The sequence below is a fragment of the Aphelocoma coerulescens genome, chromosome 13 (genome assembly GCF_041296385.1).
Source record: "Aphelocoma coerulescens isolate FSJ_1873_10779 chromosome 13, UR_Acoe_1.0, whole genome shotgun sequence".
Lineage (NCBI taxonomy): Eukaryota > Metazoa > Chordata > Aves > Passeriformes > Corvidae > Aphelocoma > Aphelocoma coerulescens.
In genome coordinates, this window is record NC_091027.1 from 4802567 (window position 1) to 4826500 (window position 23934).

The following is a 23934-nucleotide window of genomic DNA, read 5'->3' on the forward strand; positions in this document are numbered from 1 at the left end:
CTCAGTAGTAACTCCAGTGGTTTGAACCTAAATGATCTGAAACTGGGAGAAGTACTTCAGCTTCAGTCAGGAAGTTTCCCTAACTCAAATAAGTTACTTCCTGCCTGTACAAGGCCAGACCTTTATACTGATCTTCTGTCTTACTTACTAGCCCTGAAGGTAAAAGGGGATAAAGAATATGGAAGTTTCCATTTCATCTTACCCTGAATGAATTCCTGCAGCCTGTTCTTTAATAGAGTGCCCAGGTAGAAATTACCCTTTGGCTTAGTTATTTTAGGAAGTGTACATGAAAAATATACTGACATGTGGCTCTTCTGCAAATAAGTACATCACAACTGGTCTGAAATTATTTGGTTGTCGGTGTGGTGTTCTCAGCCAGGGCTATCAGAATCCCAGTGGTGCAGGCACCAGGAAGAATAAAACCGAAGTCCAGAGAGGAATAACACCATGAGATGCCACCTGAGGGGATGCATGCCAATGCACTTGAGAAAAAAATAATCCCAAACACAGATGCACAAGGAGGAGAAACCTAGAAATAGGCAGGTGGAGACTGAGGAGCGATGGCTGACAGTACATTGTATACGAGTCTGCAATGGGAAACAGCAGCGAGGAAACCAAAGCTGTTCAACACAGAGGCATCGTGTCACGACAAGGCATCAGCCTGCTCCTATAAAAGCCTACTCCTAGGACATGCTTTCAGTTCTGAGCTCACTGGAGGGATGTAGACACACTGGAAAGCAGATCATGACAGCGCAGCAGAAGGTACCCGGGGGCCGGATGGAATGACTCGGCTGGGCCTGTTTGGGATGCAGGGGTGGACACCCCCCCTTCCAGCCAGCAGGACAGTGGAGCATGGAGCTGCAGGAGGCTGCACTGGCGCATGGATGCTGGGATGAGAGCAAGTTTGTGGGAGTGCAGTTTGTGACACAGTGCTGGAGGGACAGGAACAGTCTGGGGCCCCTCCATGGGCACAGAGGTGCTGATGCTAACGGAGTGGGCCTGTCACCTTGGTCATTTCGTTTGCAAAACAGTGTTCATTCCTAGGTGAATGTTCTTCCATTGCTGTTTCCCTCTAATAAAGTATTTTCAGTCATTGTTCACCTTGTATCTGTCCCAAAATTAGTCATGTTATTAACAGATCTCTTCCCCAAAGCCCGTTAACTGAGAGCACAGATTCTGCTTAGAAATTTCACCCCAAGCAACCCCTCATTCCTCAAACTTAAACAATAAAAAGGGGGTAAGGTGCAGCAGACTGAACATCTGCATCAGAGCCATTTTTGCCAGCAAATACCACCAGCCTTACATCACTCACACAGCTCTGAAGGTAATTGCAGTATAAAAGCAATTCCTCCTGCTGCACAAGAGCTCCATTAGAGGGAAAATCTTATTCTGTGATGGCTCTGTGCATCTGACATCCTCCAGCAAGTGGGAACCAGAGCCCACTGCATGCAAAATGGCTTTGTATTCTGAGTCTATTGCTGAGGGGGAAAACAGGGCATCAGAGAGGGAGAGACTTTGTAGGCAGATGTGGACTTTGACCGGTAGCTTTCCTTAAGGGATCTTTATTTTCTGCTATTCTAAAATGCCAGTACACTGCTGATGTACAGTTCCTGGGACTGAAGGAACATTTCTGCATTGAAATGATGGATTTCTCAAGAAACCACCATGTCCCTTGAGGGTCCCTTTAAAGATGTGACAGCAAAGGCAAATGCAGTACATCCAGCAGAAAACCCAACACTGAGAACAGCAGAAAGCAGTGAAAAAGCCACAAAAAGAAACAGAAACTGTCAGAATAGAGTTGGCAACTCTGGTCATTCTATAAATTTCTATAAAAGCCAAGCTGCTGGGTGATACACATCTCTTGTTTACTTCATCTTATGCAACCACTGCTCATTGAATGTGTTTGATACACTGTACCAAGAATTAAAAGTCTCTAGATCTGGAATTAAAATGCAAGGCAAGGGCAGAAATATCCATTTTGAGGACATGCAGAGACTTTTACTTTTGTCTGTGCTCTGTGGCCAGACAGAACTTGGAATCTTTGAACTTTCTTATGGCTTTGCTCTGAACAAAACTTCTGGTTTTGCTTGGAAATCCTGTCTTATGCTAGGGAAGTAATTTCAAAATATTTCTGGAAACACTGAAACAACCCTGCCCAAACCATTATGACACAGTATGCACACTTAATGTACAATTGTGTTGTTGAGCACTCCTCAGTTGGCTCTGGGGCAAATTATGAGATAAATTCATTGCTAGCTGAATTTATATGAAAAACTGGAAGCTAAGAAGATGAGTGGCACTCAGCCACAGCCTTTGCCCCACACCAGAAAGGCATCACATGAGCTGAGAGACTTGTGCACTTGTCAAACTCCTGTGCAGGGGGCAACACCAAGTTGTTACTCCAGCCAGATTTTCAGCGAAGATGTCATAGGACATTTATCATCAGCAGATTTCCTTCCTGTTGGGATTGCTTTATCCATTTCTCCATTACAATCAATCAGGTTGTTTCCATTGCACTGGCACCCCAAAAGAGCAGAGGGATCAAATCTATTTCTCACTGTACAGATACGTATATAAAAAAAGTATTGATCCCTGCCCCAGAGAGCTTACAATCTAGAAATTAACTCCAGTTGGTTTTATTTCTAAGCAGGACAAACAAGGGGCAGCTTTGGGTCCAAGAATGAAATCTGGATCTTCCAGTATTCAGATTCAGCCATCCCAGAGGCCTGACAAAGTGCCAACGCACACCATCCCCCTGGACATGCCCAGAGACTCCAATAACACAGCCCCAGAGAGACCCTGAGAACATGAGAAGCTGGAAAGTAACGCTTCCCAAACTCTTCTGCTGGAGAACCCACTTCCACTTCTACTCTTGAGCTGGAAATTTCAGGTACCATGTTGGTGTGGGGGTTTTGCCTTACCAAAGCCTGCTCAATAAGGAGGCAGAAGAGAATGGCATTGCCCACTTCTCTGAGGCTCTGGAACACGTCGGTCTTCAGCTCTGCATACTCAATGATGTCCTTCAGCTGATGGTGGAAAAACTCCAGGATTCCTTAAAAGAGAAGGAAGGACAGTCAGAAAGAGACTGGAATCACTTCCAATTACCTTGGATAAAAAGACAATCAGTGTCTGGTATTTCCTTAACCACAAACTGCAGCTGCTCAATGGGCTGTACACAGAGACTGGCACTGGGAAGAACTAACATGCAGTGTCTTATCCTGCTTTCAGTAAGCCTTGGGAAACAGGGAGTAAGTCATATAAATTCCCTAGATTTCCTCATCAGAGGAGGAAAGAGGTTCCAGACTGTGATGGATGACTTAGTGCTGGCTCAGGTACAGCAGCCAGACTTTCTGACTGCAGCCATGCTGCAAAAAATCTCTTCACCAGCTAAGTAGAGCATTTAAAAAATACCAGTGAACTCACAAAAGCTTACAGAATCCTGAAGACATAAGAGAGGCTATCAGAAGACAATCCCTTACCAGCCATCTATGTGTTCAAAAGGAAATTTCCAACAGGAGATTTCCTGGAGAGGTTTCCTATACATGTTCCAGTGTCAACAGCAAAGCAGATGGAAGTGTCCCAGCAAACCTGGCTGCAACTGGCACTGGCAGGACAGGTGCCCAACCTGGATTAACCATGAGTGTGGGCCTGAGTAAATGCTGCACCAACACGTGGCTGAGCTCCTGCTCAAGGATCCATCTGCAGCACCCACCTGGAGAGCCATATTCATGTCTTGGCAAGCGGCAGATCTTGGGCATTACTTCAATCAGAGTCTTCACATACTGCAGGATGGTGCCTTGGAGCTGTTGGAGACACAGGGAGGTTAAACTGGAATGCCAGGTCTCCTGGCACTGGTTTTGAAAGAGGCTGGTTGTGGATGGGTCCACATCTGACAGCACAGGATGAAACTTCAGCTGGAGTCCGGGAAGAACTCGCTTAATTTGGATTTCACTCAAATATAAAATTCAGCCCAAGTGTATGGAGTCAGAGTGCTTTTACAGCTTCCTCCCAAAGAATAAATCACAGCTGCATGGATTTTCGACTTCAATATACAGCTTGCTGTGTTTGCATTGTTTGCAGCTGAAATCCAAAACAAGGCTCACTCTTAGCTGCAGCTGGACTTGTGCTTCTAACCCAAAAAGCATTTCACCAGAGCTGCCAAAGCAGTCACTCCCTAGCAGAGGAAATCTCCTTCCACCTGAGGAATGATCACTGGATACTCAGGAGTTTAATACAGAATTTACGTTCATGTAGAAGAAGTTTCTGCAGATCTGATATTTTGGACGTACATGGATTAGAGCAGAGCACATTGCTTAGTTTAAAGCCCCTGCTGTCATTTGGAGTTACACACCTGCACCCTGTAGATACATTATATGAGATAATGCACTAAATCCTATTTAATCAACCATAAAATCTTTGTCCTTGTGCTGAATGCTGTCTGTTCCTGCTGGAAACACTCCATCATCCCACAGGAATCAGTGGGATTCCTCATCAGTGAAAATCAGCCCATGGCTCCAAGTGTTCCAGCGTGGATCAAGGCACACGAGGGTGCCCTGATGAGAACACCCCGATCCCAAAGCCCACACTGACTGCCCTGCCTGTACCTATCCAGGCTCTGGGGTTTCTCCATCACCAGGGTCAGGCTCAGAATTACCAGGCTCTTGACGATCTTCAGCAGCTCCTCCATGACCACGGCGATGCCTTGGTAGCCCAGGAGCCGACAGATGGTCTTGAAATGAGGAGGCCCCACGAAATTGCGGTAGGAGCTGTAGATGTGGCTGTAGGCAATGTTGAGGGGCTGGGAAATTGGAACAGTGACAGTCAGACAGGGCCATCGACCAGACCTGTAATTCTCTTGTCACAGTATTATGTTCCATCACTTAAAAAAATTTTGGAGGAGGAGGAGGAGAAATAACAATACCAATGGCAATTCCCACTTCTGCCTCTTGAGGAGATTGCTTTTCTCCCTATGTAGTCAGATATATTCTAACTCTCAACACTGTCATGTCACAAGGTTTTATTATCCTCCTATGTAGTAACACTTTCATTTCCAAGTTAATTTACTCTCCCATATACTCCCAATCAAGTATTTCAGTTCAGTGGCCTTTTGCCTCTTCAAAACCAAATTGTTCTCTACTAAAATGAAAAGCTTTACATACATTTAAGCAGACAGATTTTTTCCCCCTATGGGCACTTGCTTTAAATGAGGCTTATTAGGAAAAGCAGGAACTGCAGCAACTGAGTTTAAGGGCAGATGGAAAAGACACAGAAAAGATCCTTTTTGCATCCTGCAAAGCTTTACATCAGCCTCTACTTCACAGACATCCCATGGGTCTGTGACAAAGGGTAAGAATCTGACACTGGTCTAGGGAGAATAGTGCCCAGGACATTGCCCCCAGAATTTCTTAGCAGCAGAGAACAGAAAGTGATTTCCAGGAATGTACTCTATCAATGTCATCTTGGAAACATGAAAATTGCTGCAACGTTTCATCACTGGAACATTTACAGGATCCATTTGGTGTGAGGCAAAGAGAAGTAGGGGGAATTAATTCACTTGTATGTTCTGCAGAGAAAAAGTACTGAGAATCAGCTTTAGCTGAGACACCACATGCTCAGAGAGGGCTCTGCAAGGGAAGTGTTGGCATCACAACTCCGCCCAGCAGAGGGGCTGCACTCTCCCCCCATGACATCTCCAGCTGCAGCCTCAGTAAGCAGCAAAAAAGCCACCCTGGAAAAGATCCTGGCATGTAGTGCCCCTTCCAGCAAAACACAGATTAACCCTGGGCTCATGCTTACCAAAGGTAAACAAAGATAAGGAAACAAATTAGGCTGAATTCCAAACGCCTCCCTGTGGATATTGCAGACTCCACTCCAGAGGGATCCCCCTTCCTGCCAATAATGGAGCCAAGGGATGGAAGCACTGAGGAGGTTTGGGTGGAAGGGAGCAAGGGCTGGAGCAGCAGAAAGGGCAAAATGTTGTCTTTGCTCCACCACTGCTGCAATACCCCCAGCTGGAGGCTCCAGTCATCCTCCACTTCTGACTCGCTCCACAAGATTTACTGAGCTACTAATGGGTTACAAAGTCATTTGCTAAAAACTGGAAAGTATTTTCTTTTGCTCTCAGCTATAGAATTTCACCAATGTACTGACCATGCTTTCACACACTTGTCAGTTACTTTAACCAGTTAATTGTCCCTCATCTTGCCACAGCCCCACAGATCTGGTGCAGCAGGTTGTTACCTGCTGTAATTCCTAAGTGCTCTTTGAACTAGCAGAAATAAGGCACAGCTACAAAGTCTCCTATTTTCTGTGAAATGTTATTTCGCCTCCTGTTCCTGGTAGGTGAAAATAGCCCTGTAATACTATTAAGTACAGAAAGACTGCTGTGGAGGCTCATTTACAATGAGCAACTTTCTCTCTGATCAAAATTAACAAAAAAAAAGAAAATATCCCTGAGTATGTGTCAGAGTTAAGAATTACTGAATTATTTAGGCAGACAGAAGCCTACTTTCAAAGCTCCTTGGATACCAACTCTTAAGAGAATTGAGCACCCTGCTTAGGCTTCTGTCTGCATCCTCAGGTAACCAAGTCTTTAAAAATCGGGTGGAGATGGACCCACAGCCCCTGGTTATGCACCCTGATACATCTGAAAAACCACTATGTGTTGTTTTGAAAAGTGTGTCTGTTTAAACACCAGTAACACCCAGCCTGGACCATTTGCCAAATGGCCAACAGGACCATCCCAGAGGGAAGCCAGTGCTCCAGGGCCCCAGCCCAGTCATACTCCCACAGCTTTTGTTGCTTTAACTTTTGCAAGGCACTGTCCCAGCCCCGGGTGTCCCCAGAAAGTGAGGGCTGCAGGGGTGATCCAAGTGGCCCAGAGATGGCTCCTTGCACCTTCCTTCCACACCTCCCTGTAGGCTCCTTTACCCTGTTATTTCCCCAGGCGTAGCACACTGGGACTCATCCTGGCTTGGGGGAATAAAAAAAATCCTTATTTCAGTGGGCTCATGAGTCCACATTCATTTCTGGAGGCCTCTTTGCTACTCCATGGCCAGGGAACTTCTGTCTGTGCATGTCCCTTGGTCCCTGAGATGGGCTACCATCACTGGTACCAGCTGTGGTGCAACTGGTCGGGTTTTTCTCACAACAGGGCTGATATCTGGCTATGCAGGCAGCCAGCTGCTGGTGCTGCTGCACAGCCCCCACCTCACAGCACTCCCTCGCTCCTCAGAGGGATAACGGGGCTGCAGAGCAGCTCCCAACCAGCTTCTCCCTCGAGTGGGGGGTCTCAGCAATTAGCCTGATGGGGAGAAGACACATTTTAGGATGTGCATTGGCTGCGGATGAGCAGGATGATTCACCCCAGCCTGTCTGCAGGATGAGGTAGGTTCATGGAGCTCTCTGCAGAGCCACACAGCGCACCAACAGCAGGCTGGCGTCTAATAATAATGCTCTGCCAGCAATTAAAAATATAACTCCATTTAAGGGTGAGATACACAGCTTGGGGTAAAGACTGTAGGATGTAAAAAATGACACCAGTGGGTATTTTAAGACAAAGCAGCTGAAGGCACAAGCTGGCTGCACAGCACAGCACAGCTCATTCCCCCACGCTGGGCGGCCGCTTCTGACCCCTCAGGGAACCAAAGCAAAAGCCTGACCCTGACCCTTCCTGGGAGCAGCAGCTGCTGGAGACATTGGGGGGGTTTGCCTCCCCTTTGGTTTGGGGCCAAATGGGCAGGTTTTGGGGATGGGAGGCTGGGATTTGCAGCATGGGGCAGAGCTCCCAGTGTCCTACAGAGCTCACCCTGCACCCAGGTCTCAGGGACAGCCGTCTGTAATTGTGAGCGTGTGAGGAAGGTCCCAGCGTTGCTTTAGGAGCTCAGGAGGTTACCAGGGATGCTCTGGAGAGGATTTAGCAACAAATGAAGCAAATCAAACCCTAGTTCTATTTCCATGTCTTTGACCTTGTTGTTGGCCATCACTCAGACATGTCTGAGCTCACCTGAGGAAAGGCAGGAAGAGTTTTATCTGATAAAATTGAACACAGAGAGATAATTGGTAGCACTGACTGTAACAGAATTCCCTTGGAAAAATGAAGAGCTAATGAAAGAGGAATATACTCAGAGACACAAAAAAGGACTTGCACACAGCCCAAGACAAGTCAGGGCTCCCAGCCAACCTAATTTCAGTGCAACAGCTGAGAGTGTCTTAGAAAGTGGAATGAGTAACTCCAGACTCAGCATCAACATTTCTGGGAAAGTTCCTCTCGAGCACATTTTGGCTTTAGAGAGCAGCAAGTCACTTGTTCAGAGCCTCTCCTTACCAGGCCCATCCATCCCCTCCTGGCCACAGGCTCGAGCTGCTCTCCTGAGCACCACAGGCACTGGCTTTGTGGCTCCCTCCTGCCCTATCACCAGACTGAAAGGGGACATCCCCAAGCTGTCTGTAAGTCAGGGGCATTCAAAGAAGAGCTGGTCTTAATCCCATGTAGCTCAGCAGGAGGTCTAGGTCTTTGAAAACCCAACTCCTACTCCTGTCACATGGTTTAGAAAATATTAAAAGGCTACTGGAAATTGCTGCACCACCAAGGATCAAAATGTACTGCTTACAGCTTCCACTTAAATCAGTAGTTTAAGTGTGCAAGAAATCACAGAATTAATGACAAAGTCCCTGAGTCAACGTGTGCAACAGGCCAGCATCCAGATTTCATAGCATGTGCCAGCGTGTCTGTAACCCCAGACCCTGCTAGGGCTCCGTTCTGGTCTTGCTGGGGGACTGTGGATACAGGAAAAAAATAAAACCCAAATAAGCCACCAAAAAAACCTGCCTGGCTTGTTTTTTCTGCCTTGGAGACACAGACTTCTCCCAGGCAGAAGCTTTTAGGGGTAACATTCCCAAATCACTCGAAGATGCCTGCCCATCCTTTCCTATTGGTTGCCATGGTGAGAGATGACGGAGCCCGAGCCGGGTATAAACGAGGGAGAGCGCGGGGAAGGGATTTAGCAGAGGCAGGAGGGAGGTGAGTGCTGGCAAGGCACTGCCTGTGGCCACTCTGTCACCAGAGCCACCGCGACGGGGCCACCGCGGACCGGGCGGGAGGTAAGTGCTGGCTCTGGGAGGGCTCAGCCGTGCGCACGAGCAGCCTCGTGTAAGAACAGATAAGCAGTCATTAAGGTGAGCTTATTCTTGAGTGAATTAAAGGGAAGTTAGTTACTGTTAGAGAGAGAGGAAAAAAGGAAAAAATGAGCCAGCTCGACTGAACGGAGGTGCTGCTCTGAGCACTCGGCTGGCTGGGAGAGAGAACCCTGCAGCGAGGCTCAGAGAGCACTTTGGGGATCTGAAGGAGTGATGTGCTCAAGTATTTTGTGGCTGTTGCTAAACAGCCACACAGCTCAGGAAGTACCAAAAAACTACTGGACATTGCACCACCAGGGATCAAATCTACTGCTCACTGGCTTTGGCTTAAATAAGTTTAAATTTTTTAGCAGGGCAGTGTCATTTTTCTGTCTTTGTTCTTATTATTCATATATTTGTGTTTCCCTAAAGGCACTGATTTTATATTTCACCAACCTACAGATTTGACATTTAAGATCCTGATATTGCAGTGTGAGATGCTGCAGGAACAGGAAGAGTTTATACTCTATTAAGCAAGGAAGGTACAGAAAACGCAGCAACAACTTATAACAGTGAATTAACCATTATGGAGCTTTCTAAATGGCATTTAGACATAAAATCAAAATATTTATTGATTGGCAGCTTCACAAGGCAAGCTGGAGCTAGCTTAATGATCACTTTATGTTAATCAAACTTGCAGTATCCTTTCTATGTTGTGGGAAACAAAAAGCTAAGAAAGCTTCTGATACAGACAACCAGTCAGAGAGATTTTATAAAAAATATAACTGGAGCAAAAAGTATACCCTGTGCTCCAACTGGATGTTCTTGTTATGAAGCAGAGTGATACCGGAGATCTGGGCAAAAGCAAGATTTGTCTTCTGTAATTCTAGCATGTAACCTAAGTGAGCCAGGATAGTCTTCAGCCCAGCCTAAGGGAGAGTAAAAGTCAGTGGAAAGACTTCACCGTTGTCAGTGGCCTTTGAGCCTTGACACGAATCAGAAAACTGAGCCTCTCCCTGCATCTGGTTTCAGGGGCACGATGAACATCGAAGTGCACAACATCACTTACACCAGTGCCACCGTGTCCTGGGCCATGAGCAGCCCCTGCCCAGAGAACTACTACCACGTCATGTACCGCCCCAACTGGAACAGCGTCTTTGCTGGTTACCTACGGCAGAACTTCCACCGCGAGGAGCGAGTTCCGCACCCCCTCAGCTCCCTGGTGCTCCACCGCCTCACGCCGTCCACCATCTACGTCCTCTGCATCACATGCAAGAACTCCTACCCCTCCAGCAACCACTGCACCACCTTCCACACGCTGGACAAAATCCCCCTGGTTTTCGGCGGCTCCAAGCACGAACCCACCACGTCCATGTGGATGGTGAGCAGCCTCCTGCTCCTCTGCTTCCTCGCCCTCCTGGCCTACGGCTGCCTGCAGTTCTGGTCTGAGCGGTGCCACCGGGCTGCCAGGCTAAAGCATCCCCACACCAGCCCTGAAGAAGTGGTCGAACGAAGCAGCTCACCAGAAGAGCCACTGAGGGATGGACTGACAGAGGAGCTCCTGGAAGTGCCCATGACCACTGTGCTAATGAGGAGCTCCAGTTTCATGAAGGAGAGCCCGTGTAACTCCCCTCACTACTTTTTTTCCTATAAAAACACCGATGATAAAAGGGCCATCTTGCCACAGCATGGCCTTCAGTGAGAGCAAAAGAAAACAAAATCTTTCTTAGAGGTTTGGTTTGTCCTGTTCTTTCCCAGTTCTTGCCAAGAGGGCTGTCTGTGTGTCCATGGCAGCTGTCTGTCCTAGGGTAAAACATGAGGCATAGACATTGGTCACAGGGAGAAAGATTTTTGTCAAGTGACAAAAATACTCTTATTTGCTGAGGATTTTTAAAAAAGAAACCACGTCAGCTCTCTGGGAACAGCCAGACTTGGCAGACTGTAGTGTCATTAGCTCATGTGCATCAGTGCTGTAGGTTCACTTCACAGTCATCAATCAATGCGCACAAGAAATAAACTCCACTCAAGTAGTTTCACACTTGAGTGCCCCTCCACTAGCATCACAACCCCAAGCCCTTGTAACATCTGTATAAAGAGTCATTGAAGCCTGAGAAAATAGCTTTTTGTTAGTATTAAGCAGTGCACACGTAAGTATTTTACTAACTCCCATTTTGAACAAAAAATGGGATTCCTGATGTGGTACCTTCCTTGGGGAGCATCACTGCATCAGAGCACCAACTTGCTCACTTCACTGTGCATTTAGATAGATGTGATTCAGTCTCAGTGCCAACACCTAGCACAGAGCAGTGCTGACATCCCTTAACATGGGCATTTTGTGGAGAAGAATATGGAAAAGAAACAGCAACACCACACTGAAACTGCTTCTTGCATGGCCTTTTGGTTGCACACAGCAATGTGATCCCGCACATTCGCACCCACCGCTCCGTTAATGAACCAGTCCTGGCATTTCTTTCTCTTCCTAAATAAATATTTCCAACATCCACTCCTGCTGGCTGTTGTGGCTCATTTACTGACCTTGGACCCGTAGAGGTAATAGGGCTGGACGTTGGCTGGCTTGTCCCGCTGGGGCTCCTGTGTGAACGGGATCGCTGTCCTCACAAACCTGCGGCGAGCACGGGAGATGGGGGGGAGAGTGGTCAGAGCCTGGTTAACTGAGCACACACAGGGCACAGTCTGGGATGACCTGCAGCTGCAGGCTAGTTAGAATTCATCATCTGAGCTACATCAACTGGAATGCAAAATCCTGCCACAATCTGCTGGTGGTGTAAAACCCACCAAAAGTGAGGTTTCTTCTCATTTTTGGCAGGCAAGAAAGCACTATCTGAGCAGCTACCAGAGCTCTGCTGCTGAGTAAACCAACCCTCAGCCACTTGCAGTCACTGTCTAACTGCTACATGAAATTTGTTACTAACATTTTCAAGACCAAGGGGAGATTGTGGGTTTCAACTTCATTTTAAGAGTAACTTGCATCCCACAGGGAGGACCAACATTACCACGACGCACGCCAATTTTATGTGGCAGGTTGGACATTCTGGAAACAAAAGCAGCGTCTCCAGGTGGCCTTGCTTTCCCTCCTCACCTGTTGGTGGATCCATTGTAGCAGTAGTTGGGCAGGAAGTCGAAGTTGAGCTCCCAGAAGACGTGGAGGGTGATGCGCCCATAGGGCGCGGACACGTTGTGGTTGGCCTCGCGGAACATGGCATCGAAGCTGTCCAGAGTCATGTGCTTGCACAGCAGCCTGTGAGTCAGGCGATTGATTTCCAAGAGCCACTCCAGCTCCTGCGGCACATAAAGCAGCAGAAAATGCAACGTATTACAACAGAAGCAGCTGATTTAATTGCCAGGGGGATGGTTTTATATCCACATGCACACAGAACTGAAGACATCAGTTTAACTCAGAGGTCAAGGCCAATTGCACTTCCACTCAAGGGGGTCCTGGTCCAGTACTTTGTGAACCTGCAGGAAGCAAAATTAATTTGTTCCCCACTGAGCACTGGCTGGCTTTCACCTCAGAATCCTCCGAAGGTGGAAACTGGTAATTTTACACTACTTGACTCTGATGCTCCTGTAACGTATCAAAGACAGCAAATCCTGTATGCACACAAACAATGTCACAGCCACCTTCATCCAACAGGGAATTAAAGTCTAGATTTCCTTCTCCCAGTTTACAGGACTCTCTTATATGAGCTCTGCAAACTCTAACTGCTGGCTGTCACCTTATGATTTACACAGATACTTAATGGCCTGATAATAATGCAAGTAAAGCTGCATAAGCAGAAATAGTAAAGACTCAGCAGCAAAAAGGAAGATACATGACTGGCTGAGACTTACTGCAGAGGGACTCATAACAAAAGGCAGTTGACTGTGTAGCCACAGCAGTGTATTATTCTCCCTGCTCATACTCAGAGTCAATAAAAGTTCTTACCACGATGGATGTCAGGTCCTCGCTCTCGAAGCGGCTGATGGCCTGGTCTAACGATTTGTACATGGCTGCAGAGATGCGCTGGGTAATGAGCCTGTTCAGGTCGATTGATCTGCCCAGCAACTGGCAGAAGAAGAGATTTGCACGTTATATACTGATGGGGAAAAGGTATTTTATTTTTTAGTCAACACACAAATTAAAACCAAACCTCCAAGTCTGCTTAAACGTGAAAGCGGTGGTGCAAACACCTCGTTTGAGTTTAGATTACTTAAGAAGGAACGAGAGAAATGTGGGGAATAACTCGTGTCAGAAACAGATTCAACCCTTCTCAGTCCAGAGCCAGTCTCAACTAGGATGCCCACCACCACCAGAAGGGTAACAGACCAGGAGTGAAGAGTACTGGGGCCTGCTGCTTGCACTGTACCTGGACGTGCCTCTGCTTGAGCAGTGTTTCGTAGCGGTTGGACGGCGGGTATGGAATGATCACCCCGTAATTCTTACATTCAGCCCGGAAACGTTTGTCCAGTAAAACACTGAAAAAGGGAAGCAGTGTCAGGAAAATAGAAACATACACTGTCATCTTCTCTATGCCTCTTTCCAGAGTTGTTTTTGTCCTTTTAATCTTGGCTCTGAATGCCAAAAAATTTCTGCACGCTAAATCACAGAGCAGCGGTTGTTATCTAGGGACTGCCATGCTTGTCTTTTATGGTTAAAACATTCAAAAAAAAATAAAAAATGTGCTGAAGGATATCAGGTTCCCCTGGTGTGCTCCCTCCTTGAAGATCTGCTGAGGGAACATTTGGTTGGTGATGGTGATTGTCCTCCTTCTCTAAGGCCAAATGTGACCTAGAGACAAAACCTGCAGTCACATGGAAGACTTGATTCACCTTTGGGGCCATGAGAAGAAGACTCTCACTAGAGTTCATCCATGTTCTTTAAATTGGTAAGGAGGAAATGCCACAAAGGTTTTATCTCCCCAAAGGGAGAACAAGTCCTGCTGCTTTAGTAGGGTGAGGACAAGTGCATATTCCTGTTTTGTGGAGATGGGAGGCTTCCAGTCCTTTGCCTGGTATACAAACAGAAGTCAAGCAAGGACATGTCTGTAATAAGCCCAGTTTGCTTTTCTGCTGCTCTCACAAACTGGACTCTGACAGCTACTCAGGATGCCAATTATAATTTTTTCACTTTTAACTATGTCTCCTTAATTAATTTTCCCCATCTACACCGGTCTGACGTGGACAGCCAGCTCTGGGGGACAGGGATGATCTATGCTTTGTTTGCTTGCAGCAGCTGCTCCCTGAGGGAAACCTTTTGGTTAACAGCAATTTGGATGCAGCGATATCATCAGTCACCATCAGCAGTCAGGTTCTCCTACCTGCCAGCCATTGCTTTATAATAGGCAAAGATCTGATCTGCCAGCTTGTATACAAATTGATCAAAGCACAAATTCACCTGGGGGAGAAAAACAAGACTTGGTAAGGGTGTCACCAGCAGGGAACAGCTCCTTCCTACGCATGCAAGATCAATACAACCCAGTGCAGGTCCCTCATTTAATACAAACATATATTAAAGGTCACACTATCTAAAACCCACACTGCAGTTCTCACAATGCTAAAGGTAAGCAGAAAATTGCAGTTACATGTCTGGCTTTGTAGTTTCTGCATGTTCTTACAGGTCCTGGTCCCCCACCCTCAATCATCCTTCCTTCTCAGGGAATTCCTTGTTTTCCTCTGATGTCTCAAACCCTCTGCTCGAGACTTTTCCATGTCCCCAGTATTTGACAGCCTTTGCCTTCCATGGTTCCCTATGGGTACAGCTAAGCTGAAGCCCCTAATCAGGAGAATCTGAAAGGTCTCTGGAAATGCTGATCTTTTTGAAACTTTTCAGTCTGATGTGATATTTCTTTCAGGAGGTGCCTATAATGAACTGCTGGGTCAAACAGACCAGTGTGACCCCAGTGAGCTTTATAAAAATGAAGAGAACTTACTTCAGCTTCAATTTCATCATACAGGAACTGCTTTTTGAACTTGGTCAAAGCATAGTATGCACTGTCATTGTAGAGGTCCAGGGGGTACAGCACATACCTGAGGGCAAGAACACAGAGCACATCTAAAATTAACTTTGGAGCTTATCACCATAAACTGCAACCAGTGCATGTGCTCTGCTTGGTGCAAACAAAAGCTTTTCTCTGACTTCATGCCTATCACTGCCATTCCCTGCAGCCCCTCAAACAGTCCCTCTTGTTCCTTGGGTTCTGCACAAAGCAGCTACAACTGACCTGGAAGTGAGCTAATTATGAGTTGTTCAGTCAACATTTCCTTCTTTTCTGACCTTAATAATTCTTTCACCCTGCCTTCACTTCAGAGAGTGCTCTGACAATGGCCATACAACTGAAAATCAAGTTTTCCTAATGAGGAAGACATTATGAAGATGATTACATTTGCATAACAGCAATTCCTCTCATCATTTATCAGACATATAAAAAAAAAAGGTGTTGAGGTAGCTTAGCCTGGGCCCACCCCCTTTGGTGACACATCTGTCCCAGTGCTGTGTGCAGGTGACAGTGCCACTATGTCCTGCCCACGTCCCAACAGTTGCCAACTGCTGTTTATGACACATAAATAAGTGCCAGTGCCAGGAAGTTGCCCCTGTGTCTGCTAACGAGGTGTTCACACAGTACCATTCATGTGACAGCAGATCAAGGAACATCTATTTACCTCCCACATCAAAGAGACTGCTCAGCACCAGCCTACCCTTCTTCCTGAACAAAATCCCAAACCCCAGCACGTGCACAGTGACAACGGAGCCCCTCAGCTCTTACTCCATCATGGAGGGTTCTTTGGTTTCCAAAATATGGTCCGTGAGGATCCAGGGCATGGACATCTCGATGGGGAACTGGATGCGGCGGCCCATGGTCAGCTCCAAGAAGAATTCCCGGAACCAGAGCTGGGACAGGTCGCAGCACTGCTGCAGAGCTTCTGGAATGCAGAGGAGATCCATGTCACCCCCACATTACTCCCCTGGGGATGGCAGTGAGGGCATGGCACAGGAGGCAGCTGCTGCAGCCTTGCTTTTGGGTATGGAACATTTTTCTAGGATGCCTCTGGTTTTAAACTCAGACCATGTCCACGCTGCCTGAGCACGTGGTAATGCGAGAAGAAGGAAGGGATCACCCCTTTTGCTCTAGAGGGCCAGGGAGAACACTTGAAATGGGTCAGAGTTATTCTGGAAGACTTTTTCTGTGGCCAGTGGCTCAGTTTGTCTGGGACAGAAAGGAAGGTCCAGTCCTAGAAAATAAACTACCACCTGCAGCCATTTGCTCTTGCTGACTTAGTCCTGTTCATGGAATGACTACTACACAGAAGCACGCCCGAACCAGGCAGAAGTAGAATGTTTGGGAAAAATCAAGGAAAATCTTCTGCATAGGTCACTGAGGAGCAAAGCTGATCTGCCTTTGCCTTTCTGAGCATGCAAGAGCTTGGTTCAAGCCTCCCCCTGCCATCATCTCACCACTGATGTTGAGAAGGTGGGTGAAGAAGAAGGACTGCTTGTGGAACTCCTCAATGGCCAAGACTATCGGCCCATCCAAGCTGCTCCTCAGAGTCTTCTTTGAGCCACTCTTGTCTGCTATGAGGGACTCCAGCATGGTCCGCACCATGTAAAGCTTTGGAAGAAAGGTGACATGCAGTTACCACTCTCCAGACACCATCACACACAGCCTTGGTGTTCTGCAACAAAAAACAGCACTTCTCCCAGGTGGCAACCACTCTGCACACATAAGCCACTGTCCTTCAGAGTTAATCAAGCCCTTAAAATGGGAGGCTTTGGGAATTATACAACAAATTAGGCACCAAAGCAACATTTAGCACACAACAGCGTGAAGACTTTGTGGAACAGACCACAGAAACAGCTGCTAATCCACAGGGTGGGAGACCCCTACATGGCTCTGTGACCATTAACTCCCCACACAGGAGACAGACATCCTCATACCTGTGTGCTTGACGGTCCTACTGCTCGTCGTGGGACTTTAATATCAAATCCGCCTTTGGGATCCTTCTCACCTCTCAGGCAAGGATCATTTGGAGGCTCTCGACCTCCCTCCCAGTCACAGATCGTCTTCCGAATTGCCTGAAGGACACTGGAGTGGCAGGGAGAGGGAAAGCAGTGCTTAAGCTTGATTTTACTTCAAGAGGAAAATATTTATGGCTGTGCACATATGGGAGGACAGGTGGGATCATACACAGCTGTTATTGGTGGGATGATGCCCAAAAGTTACCTCTGGAGGAGCTGCTGCACAAGGACTGTTGGCTGCTTGTGTGCTGGAGCATACACAGGGCCACATGCTTGTACACTAAAAAGTTTAACACTAACAAATATATGGGTTTTGCACTGGATTCAGGGACAGACTGACCTGATCAGAACATTCTTCTTCTTCCTGACAGCCTGTCGGAGAGGCTCCCTCAGGGTCACCTGGGCAAAGTCCTGCAGGGCTGCGTAGATGGTGTTGCGGATGGCCTGGTTGAAGACACTCTCCATCCGCCCCATCAGCACTTGCAGGCCTTTGATCATGGCAATCACCTGAAGCAAAAATTAAACCCAGATGTATTTGCTGTTTTTCCATTGTGTGAAGAGCTGTATGAATCCAGCATTAAGAGAATTTGGGACTGAATTAATTCTACTCAAGTAACATATTCCCAGTGATTAGGCAGCTAACTTTTGGGTGTTAGCTGCTTTACAGATCACAAAATGCTAAGCAAAGCATTTACAACATCAGTTCCTTGCAAATGGCCCCTGCTCCTTGCTTCCACTCCTGATCTCTTGATCTTTAACACCACACAATCCCAGGAAACTGCACATGCTCCACGTGTGGGTACAGCTTGAACAGCCCCACATCCACAGCAGGGCAGAGCCTTCCCTGTCCAACAGCACAGTGGAGGAAGCCATAAGGCAGTATCCAAACCAGCCTGGACTGTGTAAGGCAGGAGGAAGGTGAAGGCCTCCCAGAGCCAGGCTCAGAGGGCTGTTCCCACTGTTTACAGACAGCCAGGCTGAGAGTTGATATGTCCTGGGCACTGGATGAGGATCTCTTGTGTTTGCACAGCTCCTGAACGTAGCTGCTGCTCTTGCTCCAGATCACACTGCCCTGCAAGCCCACTGTTCTGGGCTTGTGTGACAAGGTTTTGGTAGCAGGGGCTACAGGGGTGACTTTCATGAGAAGCTGCTGGAAGCTTCCCCCATGTCTGATAGACCCAACGTCAGCTGGCTCCAAGACCAACCCACTCTGGCCAAGGGCAATTTAAAGGGCAAATTAAGGGATGTGGGAGCCCTTAATCCCTTAACATAGGTCACAGGGATGAGGAACCTGTGGGATACCCTTCCATCCTCTTCCCCTGGCCTGAGGAACATGGACAGGAAACCAGCACGGACTGGCTCTGACTCTTGTGCAGGTGGCACCTACTTCCACAAAGGCAAACTTCTCCTCACTGGTGTAGTTGTACCGGGTGGCTCTCTCATACTCTTCAGCTGTTCCTGGGCAATCCTTGTTACAGAACTTATCTGTGGGATGAACCAGCTTCCAAGAGTACTAGAAGATGGAAAGAGACCATGTCAACATTGCAACGAGCAAGAAGATAGGCTAGAAAGACTGAATGAGGTCATATGCCAGGAAAACATTCCCTAGACATCACTACAGGTTGACATTCCTGGCTTTATTATCACTTAGTGAATACTGGTTTTCTTTATTTGGGAGGCTGCTAGTCATACCAGGCTTTTGACATCCACACACTTGTGCTGAGATGCAGTCAAAACTTTGCAAATTAAGAATTTTCATCATTGTCTGAATTAGAGTTTTAGTTGCTCCAGACCCAGACTCATCCCAAACTGCTTTCAGTGATGCAGGGATACACTCCCAGGGATGCACTCACCACTTCCATGACATGGGCACTCCACTTGGACAGGAGCTGCAGCCCCCGTAAAGCCAGGTCAAAGAGCTCCCTGTACTCCTCATCTGACTTCTGGCTGTCCAGACCTGAGCCAGTGACCACCTGCAAGACACCACATCATGTCAGGGCTACAATCAGCAACTTGCTGCAGGGACTTCACTCAGTCAACAGATTCCTCTCCCAAATCCCACCTGGAATGAATTCCTGACCTTATGACCAAGCTAGAATTGAGTAAAGCATCCACTGTCCCTCAGGAAAAGGCAAGGCTCTTTTTACACAGGCAGGCAAATTATTTCCTACCAAAAAATGAGTCTGACTTGTCACCTCAGAGCAAATAACTGACTGTTTTTATTCCACTTTCCCATTCATTTTTGATGGTCTAATACTACTGAAATCCTTGAGAGTCCTTTACTGATTAGAAGTTCAAATAAGCTCTTGCAAATGCCAAAAAAGAAGCGCCTGAGAATGCTACGATTTGTTAAACTGACACTGATGAATGAGGATCACACATGTGCAAAAAACAGTCCCAATGCCATCAGAGAGGGCACTGGCATTCAGTAATGAGAAGAACAGAGATGCCTTCGTGAACTTTCCTCAAAGCCCTGACTGATAGGCCTGTGTAACTGAAAAGCCCTATTTGCAAGTCATTGGTGTTCTGACATTTGGCTGATAGTAAACATTTAGTTGCCAGTTTTTTTCTGCTTATTTTAACAAAGCTGTGGTCAAGGAGCAGAAGCTGTTGCAGCAGATCTCCTGGTGCACATGATTTTGTACCTGCAGGAGCCTTACACAACTTGGTTTTTTATTGATGCAGCAAGAGTGGTTTGTTCCACCCATGTCCTTCAGCACTCCTCACTAGATCTGTGGCAGACCATGGTCCTGCCACACGGTTCTCCCCCACGCTTGTCCATCTCCCCAGCCTGCTTGCAGGGAGTGCAGCTGTACCCACCTCGCTGTTGCTGTAGCGGGCGAGCTCCGAGATGAAGCGGATGTGGTCGTCTCGGATCTGCACCATCTGCTCACAGATGTTGTACTGGGGGCTGATGCTGCTCTGAGTGCACGTCCACCTGGGCAAAAGAGCAACGGTGTCAAGGACAGGACACAGCTTCCACTCAGAGACCCCAGGGACAGCTGCTCTCTTCATTTGAACGTGCTCCAGGCGTGCCACCCTCAGGGCAAATGTCAGCTGTGTCGTCTCTCTGGTGTGTAGGGTCTTCCAGAGGTGGTCTCACACAGTGTGATGGGGACACTTGCCTCACTTTTCAGCCTGAATGTGTCTGCTCCATCCACCCTGAAGGCTGCTCTCCATGTGGGCTCACCTACCCCAAGGGCAGAGATGGCTATCTCCCAGGCCACCATGGGACAAGCTCTTAGGGAAGGATGAACTTCAAAGACCTGCATCGTTTGCATCCTTTCGGCTAAGCCTAAGGATAATCATCCCCTTAGAGGTCTTCCCTCCAGATCTGGGTCATGCTGCCTTCTCCTGCAATGAAAAACTGCACAGAAACAGCCCTCCCATTGTTTTTGGTTCTGGCTCATGCTACCAGCTCAGTGAACAACCCTGAGTACAAACGATGAGCAAAATATGATTAACTGAGCTAGATTTTCATTTGAATTGATCCATATGTACCACATGACAGAGTAATGTCATCCTAAAAAAAGGCAGCACTCCCCTTCCAAAGGCACAGTTGTATGAAGGAATGGGACAAATCAGTTCTATTTAATTTAATATCTCATTTTTACCCTGTAATGTATTAGCCCCAGATACAGAACCAGAATGGCTCCACCAAAACGTTTTGTGCCAGCAAACACCTGTCAGTGAGATTCTCATGTCTTAAGTCTGTCATCACAATGTAAAAGATTATACTTTTTTTTTCCCCTAAGTAACTGTCCATCTTATGATAGTCATGTTCTCCAGTTTAGACCGGCCATACAAAAGAAAGGTGAGACACCTGCCCCTGACATGGACACAGACATACAGACATATCCCTACACTTAACTGCAGTTTTTGCCAGTATTTGTGGCAGTAGAAGGTCCTGGAGATGTTGGGCCACGCCACTCCTTGTGAAATCCATCCTCCCCCAGTCCCACTGTTTGGCTCTTACCCGTTTCCATGCGCTCCCCACCGGACAATCGGCAGGTCAGCAGGAATGGCCAGGGCTGCCCCAGCCCTCCCTGCCACACACAACCTACTCCACAGTGCAGAAACAAAGCGCCATGCAGGAAAAACACCAATTAATTCCACTTGCACGGAGACAAGGAGGGAGAGAAAGTGACAAAAACAGTATTAGTAAGAAATGGGGATTACATGGAACCACCTTGGCAGAGTTAGAGCTGGGAGTCCCATGCAATTTGCTGGGAAAGCAAGTGAGTGAGGAAGAAACACTGGTTAGTACGGTACGGCACACAGACCTGGTGAGACAGATTTCAAGACAGACATTAAAATTGTGCACAGGTAAAACAGCCCATGAGCTACCTTGGTTTGAGATGAGAAAATGAGGAATGCTGCTGCCACATGTTTTGTTGAAATGTGCTTTCTGAATGATTTGGGATCAAAAGGTGCAAATCTTCAGACAGTTCTACTCTTTCAAATCAAGTTTTCAAAAATATTGTTTAAATTTAAATGATGTGTGGAATCATATTTTTTTCTCTTCTTTTTTCTTCCCCCTCAATTTTAATTGACAACTTTTTGCTCAGAAAGCTTTGCCACGTTGTTTTCAAATCTCTCCTGAACAATTAACGGGCACTTTTCAACCAGTTTTTGGGAGGGCAGGGGCGGAGGGCTGCTCCTGGCAGGCAGAGAAGCCCGACCCTCTGGGGTGGAAGGGGACGTGCAAACAGAAGCGATGACACTGCAGGTTAGTTCCTGTCCTGCTGAAGAGCCAGCCCGGCCTGGCTGCTCCTCACAGACACCAGAGAAACCTGATTTCCACCCAGTACAGTCCCACAGGGGGAAGGCCACTGCCTGGTGAAAGCCTGGCTGCCACTGGCCACTGCAGCCAGACACAGCTCAGACAGGCTTTGCTCACGTGTGGTTGCAAACCTTATTCCAAGGATATCCAAACCCAACACCGATTCTTCTGGCAATGACTGAGCGTGATGCAAAGCTACGAACACAAGTGGGGCCTCTCACACGCCTGCTGTGACTGAGACAATGTCTGTGGATTCATCTGATGGCAGCAGCAAACTGCCACCAGCCCAGGCGGCTCCTGAGCTCCCCACTTCTGCTCTTCTCTCACAATAGCCACAATCACAGAATCATTAAGGTTGGAAAAGACCTCTAAGATCATGGAGTCCAACCTCTGACTGATCACCACCCTGTCAACTAAACCAGAGCACTGAGTGCCACATCGAGTCGTTAGCATCACAGTCAGCTGTTTCCAGTTCTTTAATTTCCAGAGCATCTGAGCCTCTGGTTCAATCCTCATTCCTGCTGTCCTTCTTCAGGAACCCTGCCTGAGCTAGAGGAGACACCCTGGCAACTGCAGAGATCCACTGCTGTGTTCATGCTCTGGAGGATTTTGTCCTTGGGGTGCAAACTGTGGATTAAAATCTCCCCAGAGCAGGGACACGCTGCTCACACTCACACAGCTCGCAAGCACTCGGCGCTGCCCCAGTCCATGCACCAGCCACCTTTCCTTCCTCCCGCCTCGCTGCCAGCCCCCTCCCAGCCCTGCCTGCTCCCAGGGGATGGTTACACGGAGCTTGGGAGCTGGCTGCACCCCCAGGGCCGGGGAGGACATCTTCCCATGCAGGGACAGGGAGGTACACACGGGCACACAGAGCTGGCACGCCGGACTCACGCCTCACGGGGACACACACACGTGCACAGGCCTCGCACACGCCACGGGGCTGCAGCTCCCACGGCCCTCAGGACACACACAGAAGCCAAGAGACATTATGGCAGGCACTCACTTGGATTTGTTCTCCTCATAGTGAGCACTGGTCTTAATGTATCTGGCCAGTTCTATCTGCATATCGCCGAATAAAGGAACCACCTGCAGCTGCTGGAAAAGAAAACAAAAGATGGTTGAAACATGGCAGAGAGAGCGAGAGAGAGAGCGAGAGAGAGAGAGAGAGAGAGAGCCTGGCCCCAGTGCAACACAAGGGACTGCAAAAAGGCATCCTGCACCTCTGAAGCTTTGGGAAGTGTCAGGCTGTTTGAAACAAAGTGCAAACCTGGACCCAGGGTCATTTCACACCTAGGAAGTGACAGAAGGTGATCACAAAGCTTTCTGCGGGAGGAAATCACCCCCTGTGAGTGCTCTGGAGCCCTGGGCTCGCCAATGTCAGGCTGGTTATGGCCAGAACGGTTCAGTGCTGTAACCAGCCAGAGGAAAAGCTCTTTTTACAACAAAAAGAGAGAAGTGTATTCCTGAGCAGGCCTTACTGTCTCCCAGCCTAGTCCTCCAAGAGAACAGAGGGATGAAAAGCCAGCATGTTGATATTCTGGACACCCAGGAAGGTGTCAGCTTTCCCCAGGGATTCAGCACCATGGTTGCTTGTGATGTGTCTTAGAACTTCTCCAGAAAGAGGAAGACACAGGCAATGTAACAGGGCTCTGCTTGCCCTTTACATCTCAGGAGGTTTTGGATGGGAAATAAATTCCAAGTGCTCTGAAGATACCTCAAGCTCAGACAGGTCCCTCCTTCACTAAACTTCCACCTGCAAACACCCAACCAAGGGCTACTGACAGCTCATCAGTAAAATATGAAGCTTCAACTTCACCCAGCTACAAAAGCCTTGCCCCAAAATTCAGGGAAGATGATGGCAAATTCCCTGTCCTATTATCACACACTTCTCAGGCTGAGTTGTGCACAGGATGTGTGATGCTGTCATCAGGGATTCCCACTGGCACTTCCATAAAAGGTTTAAATGAAGGGGTAGTTCATTTTCACTACTCAAATTCCTGGGCAATCCACTAGAAATTTA

General features: G+C 47.7%; 2 protein-coding genes across 5 annotated transcripts in view; one reads left to right on the forward strand and one right to left on the reverse strand.

Annotated features, from left to right (window-relative positions):
* CYFIP2 (cytoplasmic FMR1 interacting protein 2) overlaps window positions 1–23934 on the reverse strand; it is a 49943-nt gene that overhangs the window by 10316 nt on the left and 15693 nt on the right. For 3 of the 4 annotated variants that reach the window (XM_069028731.1, XM_069028732.1, XM_069028734.1), the window contains exons 10-26: window positions 22918–23009; window positions 19952–20069; window positions 18985–19104; window positions 18519–18644; window positions 17472–17638; window positions 17051–17198; window positions 16571–16724; window positions 15882–16038; window positions 15048–15144; window positions 14436–14512; window positions 13485–13593; window positions 13064–13183; window positions 12218–12417; window positions 11653–11740; window positions 4655–4798; window positions 3713–3803; window positions 2922–3052 (exon numbers count right to left, since the gene is read on the reverse strand). In XM_069028731.1, the coding sequence (XP_068884832.1) occupies window positions 2922–3052; window positions 3713–3803; window positions 4655–4798; window positions 11653–11740; window positions 12218–12417; window positions 13064–13183; window positions 13485–13593; window positions 14436–14512; window positions 15048–15144; window positions 15882–16038; window positions 16571–16724; window positions 17051–17198; window positions 17472–17638; window positions 18519–18644; window positions 18985–19104; window positions 19952–20069; window positions 22918–23009 (2139 nt within the window). The remainder of the gene's footprint in view (window positions 1–2921; window positions 3053–3712; window positions 3804–4654; window positions 4799–11652; window positions 11741–12217; window positions 12418–13063; window positions 13184–13484; window positions 13594–14435; window positions 14513–15047; window positions 15145–15881; window positions 16039–16570; window positions 16725–17050; window positions 17199–17471; window positions 17639–18518; window positions 18645–18984; window positions 19105–19951; window positions 20070–22917; window positions 23010–23934) is intronic. The other variant, XM_069028733.1, reaches the window with a different exon arrangement.
* Window positions 10157–10819, forward strand: FNDC9 (fibronectin type III domain containing 9). The gene has a single exon (XM_069029383.1). It carries the CDS (start codon window positions 10157–10159, stop codon window positions 10817–10819), a length of 663 nt encoding a protein of 220 aa, XP_068885484.1.

Excerpts from the sequence above, each read along its gene's own strand:
- FNDC9 (XM_069029383.1), top strand. The coding sequence starts at position 10,157 with ATGAACATCGAAGTGCACAACATCACTTACACCAGTGCCACCGTGTCC.